The following is a 5,185-nucleotide window of genomic DNA, read 5'->3' on the forward strand; positions in this document are numbered from 1 at the left end:
TCGCAAAACAGATGTTTTTTTTTTTTAAAAAAAAAGTCATCCTTAACTTCTGGAATTTCTTCTCCCCCCCCACCCCCCCAACTTCCTTAAGTTTGTGATTAGACCAAAAACTGCATCTATGATACAACCATTACATATTCCAAAATTAATTACAAAAAAGGTTTGAGAGAGAGAATGAGTGAGAGGTGGATGGATAAGATTGGTGGGTGGGTGGATAAATAGATAGATAGATAGATAGATAGATAGATAGATAGATAGATAGATAGATAGATAGATAGACAGACAGACAGACAGACGGTAAGTAGGTAAGTAGATAATAGATGATCGATAGATGATTGATATAGAGATGATAGGTAGATAGATAATAGATAGATGATTGGTAGGTAGGTAGATAGTAAATAGATGATCGATAGATGATTGATATAGATGAGATAGGTAGATAGATAATAGATGATTGATAAATAGATAGGTAGGTAGATAGATAGACAGGCAGACAATGATGATGGTGATGATGATGGATAATATAGATTGATGATAGATGGAGCAGGCAGGCAAGTGGGCATATTAGCAGAGGTCTAACTTAACTAGAGTCCCTCTCAACCGTGTAAGCTCCCTAGACGAACTAGTCCCTTTTAACACAAGACCCAGAATGAACCAATGGTCATGATGTTGGGCTAATCCTCTTAGAAGCTCAGTAGACAACTAAGCCAGTCTCTGCCTCAGCCCAAAACCCGGGGCATAATGGTAAAGATGCCAGACAGGAAAACCGAGATTCTATTCCTTAAGTGAATTTTGTTCTCCCAACAGGCATATTTGCAGAATTTCACTTCTAGTCTTTTTATTTATGGTATGATCTGACCCAAACCTTTGAGGGACATTATCGATTTGTTCTCTGCCACGGTACTCACCTTCTAGAGCAGGGCCGGCAAACTCGCGGCCCACGGGCCAGGTGTGTCCTACACTGGCCACGCCCACACCGTTTAGCGAAGGGGGGAAAAGTCACGATACGTCACGTGATGACATGACACCATGAGTTTGACACCCCTGTCCTAGAGCATCGTTGTTCAATTGGGGCTACTTTAAGACCTGTGGACTCCCAGAATTCCCAGAATGGCTGGGGAATTTGGGGGAACTGAAGTCCACTTGTCTTAAAGTGGCCAAGGTTGAAGACCCCAGCTCTAGAGCAATACCATATACCCTCCCCATATTCGTACAGGTCTGATCGTACCGTTCTTCAAGAGAAACCTTTCCTAAAGCACTACAAACAGGGCATTAAATAGAAGCCACCACTGGATCTGTCTGCACTGTTGTCAAGAATTATGTCCCCCCTACTGTTCCTTCCACACTGTTCATATTGTTGTTTTAATCCTCATAAGCCACCCAGAGTCTTTGCACAAATGGGTGGCTGAGAGAGACTCATTACAAGCTTTCTGGGCTGTCTCGACTCTCAAATCATCAGAAATAGGAATACTTTCTAACACAAGGCTTAATATGACCTCTACACAGACACACACACACCAAACACATAGCTCATTTCTCCCTGTGAAGTCAATTTTATTCTTTTATTTTTGGGGGGCCCTGAGGGGTCAATAAGAGATGTCTCAGAACAAAATAATCAAGAAACATGTGGCAGCCAAAAGATAATAGAAAGTTAAACACGTACCATCGCAAAAAAAAACTTAAGCAACTTGTTGCTGTTTTGCTCTCCCTAAACTCAAGGACACTTCTGGAAAGTTTTGTTTTTAAGCAGTTCCCTAAAGCCCTCCAATCATTCCCATGACTTCTCTTATTCTTTTTCCTGAATGTTATTTCGGTTCTCTTTTTCATAAGGATTTTTTTTTTCTACGTTACATAAAAACCCTTCGCCCATTTTTACGGCCGAAGTACTGAATTTCTCTTTTCATCCGTGCAGTTGAAAGCTGGCGTTTTTTCGGCACACGCTCCAATCTTGACATATTTAAAATCTTTCCCCTTTTCCTACTTGTTCGTTTTTTTTTTTAAAAGGAGACATTTTCTTTTCAAGGACTTCTTCCCAGCTTTTTTCAAAAGCTTAGAATTGCAAACACGGTAGATAGCAACCATATCCCATTGTTAGGGGGACAGGCAAGCCCAATTATTTGCAAGATCCATAGATGCAGGGCTGATTCAAACATGCTAACGCCTCAAATGGTTTTGAATAACCCAGGAATACCCCCACTTTCTAGAGCTTTGATGCAAAATCCAGCTGCGTCTTCCCAGTATTGACAATGCTCAGTAATATCTTGGGGTGCCACAACAGCTCCTATTCTTAAATAAGAATATCTGCTTCAGTGTTTAAAGCCAACTGGAACAGGCCCATCACCCAAATATTTGCAATTTACTTCAACAGTTGCTGGGAAACCATGAAAAGGATTAAGGCAGCCCCCTTAATCCGAATACTCAAGGGCTGGCTGCATACCCTTAATCTCCTTAGTGAATTAATACATTTTCTAGCCTTGCACAATATACCACATCAGAAATTAAACCAACTATCCAGCTTCACACAACTTGTTTTGCTACCCAAACAAAACAAAACCAAAACTTAGCGAGTTGTACGGACCGAGCTGCAAAAAATTGTTCACAAGCTGAGATAACCATGCTACGGAAAGACAAGTCAGGATTCCCAGAATATCAGCAAAAAGTTCTGGACAATCGTCCGGTCCTTGTAGAAGACGACAATCCCATTGCTACTTGGTGCAGACTCCGTGTACTAAAATAAACTTCTCTACCATCCCATCATCCCACTTCTAAGAGGAGGAAGAGTTCCTTCTGGCGCCCCCAAAGTGGTCACCTCAAAAATGCTCCCAAAGGAAGTCCTCCAAACTCAAGTGCCTACATTGGATTGAAGGCAATCTTCTCATCCCAATGTGTCCCCATCACTCTGAAGTCTCTATGAAGAAGACCCTTCCCCAACAAGTTCTCTAGATCCTACCAGTGGGACCCTTATCTTATCCAAGGAGGGTGGGGGAAGCTAAGTGGGTTAGGGGGAGGCTCAATGGGGATGGAAGCTGGGAGCAGAAGCAAGGACCAAGGAAGCTGGAAGACCTTGGGCACATGGGCAATGTAGTCCTACCTCTCTAGAAGGTGATAGGAGCAAGGATCCAGCTAAAAGGCAAGAGGGTGGCTTATGAGCAATGTAATACGTAGTGGGGGAGAGGAGGGAGGCAACAGTCCCCCTCAACATCCAAAAGCCCCCCCAGGGGAGCAGGGGGTGGCACTGGAAACAGGGACCAAGGAAGCTGGAATACCTTGGGTGCATGGGCAATGTAGTCCTACCTCTCTAGAGGGTTAGGAGCCAGGGGTCCTCTGAAGGGCAGCGGGTGGCTTATGGGAAATGTAATACAAAATGGGCTGGGGGGGGGAGGAGAGAGCATCTGGGGTCCCCAATATCTGGAAGCCCCCCCTTCCAAGCTGTGGGGATTGTGGGAAGCACTGGACTAACAACACTGAAGGAGCTTAGGTGCATGGGCCATGTAGTCCTACCTCTCTGGAGAGGGTGACAGGAGCAAGGATTCCTCCCAAGGGTAGGGAAGTGGCTTATGGGCAATGTAATACAAAGTGAGCTGGGGGAAGAGAGCATCTGGGGTCCCCAACACCCAAAAGCCCCCCCCCAGGGGAGCGCTGGGAGACACTGGAAACAAGGAAGCTGGAAGACCCTGGGTGCATGGGCAATGTAGTCCTACCTTTCTAGAGAGGGTGATAGGAGCAAGGGCAGGGAAGTGGCAGGGAAGTGGCTTATGGGCAATGTAATAGAAAGTGGGGGGGGAGAAAGAGAGAGGCAACAGCTGTGCCACCCAAAAGCCCCCCCCCCAGGGGAGCGCTGGGGATTATGGGACAGATCCAAAAGGGGGGAGAGGCCTCCCTTTTAAGCCCTGCGAGAGCTGAGGATGATGGGCAACGTAGTCCCCGGCTTCCCCGCTAAGGATCCTCCTCCTCCCCCCTTCTTCCCCCACCCTCCCCCGATCGTACCTGGCCGCAGCGGCTCGGTGATGCTGAGCACGAGGAGGAAGAGGAGGAGGAAGGTGCCGCTGTCCGCCTTGGGCACCATTTATCCTCCGTTCATCCTTCTCCCCCAGCGCAGCCACATCAACCCCGCGGGACGGGCGGGGGGGGGGGGACACAAGACAAAGGGGAGGACCGCCGATAACAAAGCCCACGCCGCCTCCGGGAGCCCGCGAGGCCTCCTCTGCCGCCGCCTCAGCCGCCGCCGCCGCCGCCACCGTCTCGCTGAGGGGGTCCGCCCGCCCGCAGCTCCGCTCGCAAGATGGCGGACGCATCGCCCCGCCGCTGCCGCCGCCGCGCCCCGCCCCCCGCCGCCGCCGCGCGGGCCAATCGGCGACCCCCGAGGGGGAGGAGCCAGGCGGAGGTGGGAGGGAGGGTGTAAATTTGCATAGGCGCGTGGCGAAGGCGGAGGCGGCGCGCGCAGCAGCAGCGGCGGGTGGGCGTGGTAGTCGGAGCTCCCCAGGCTCCTCCCCTCCCCGTCGTAAAGCGGATAGCGAGGCAATATGGACCGCGAGGGGTCGTTCAAGCGAGGACTTCCCTACGCTGGTTGGCCAGGCATGAAAAGTAGCTCTAATAAAGCTGGCCAGGTGTAGGTTCCGATCCCAAGAATGACCCTAATGCTTCTCAACTTGACCATAGTTGGGCCTGAGATGCTTCTTGCTAAGAGAGGCGGTGGTGAAGTGAGGTTTTTTTGCCCCGTTTTGCGACCTCTCCTCCTGACGCAGTGGTGGAGCAAATTGCTGAAGCGTCAGAGGGGCCAATCGCTTTAAAGCAGTTCGAGTGGATCCACAAAGTTAAATTGCTAACTGGTCGTTAAGTGAATCCGGCTTCCCCATGGACTTCCCTTGCCAGGTCGTCGCCCTAGGGGATCACATGACCCCAGATGACACTGTTGTCATCTTCGTTTAACCACCCCCATAATCCCTTGCAGTATGGAGTCTGGGCAACGGAATGGAGCTGAGTGTTTTATTGGCCGGATGCCCTTCCTGTCAGCAATGCGGAGTTTTGTTCAGCAGATATATTCTCATTGTGCCCAGAGAGAGAAATATCTGTCTCTCCCTAGAATCGAACTCACACCCTCCTGATTGTGAGGCTAGAGCTCCACAGCACTTCTCCCCCATGATACTGTGACCGTCATAAATATGAGCAGTATATGAGCATCCGA

At 49.1% G+C, this 5,185-nt stretch overlaps 1 protein-coding gene across 1 annotated transcript in view; it reads right to left on the minus strand.

The window, feature by feature from the left end:
• The window catches only part of DGCR2 (DiGeorge syndrome critical region gene 2), a 41,556-nt gene extending 37,233 nt beyond the window's left edge, over positions 1-4,323 (minus strand). Inside the window, exon 1 of the mRNA XM_026686666.2 lies at positions 3,988-4,323. Within this exon, the coding sequence (XP_026542451.1) occupies positions 3,988-4,066 (79 nt within the window). The 5' untranslated portion in view covers positions 4,067-4,323. The remainder of the gene's footprint in view (positions 1-3,987) is intronic.
• Between the last annotated feature and the right edge of the window lie 862 nt (positions 4,324-5,185).

This window comes from Notechis scutatus, chromosome 13 (assembly GCF_049901735.1).
Source record: "Notechis scutatus isolate UNSWTSFEM ecotype Mainland chromosome 13, rNotScu1.2, whole genome shotgun sequence".
Classification (NCBI taxonomy): Eukaryota; Metazoa; Chordata; class Lepidosauria; order Squamata; family Elapidae; genus Notechis; species Notechis scutatus.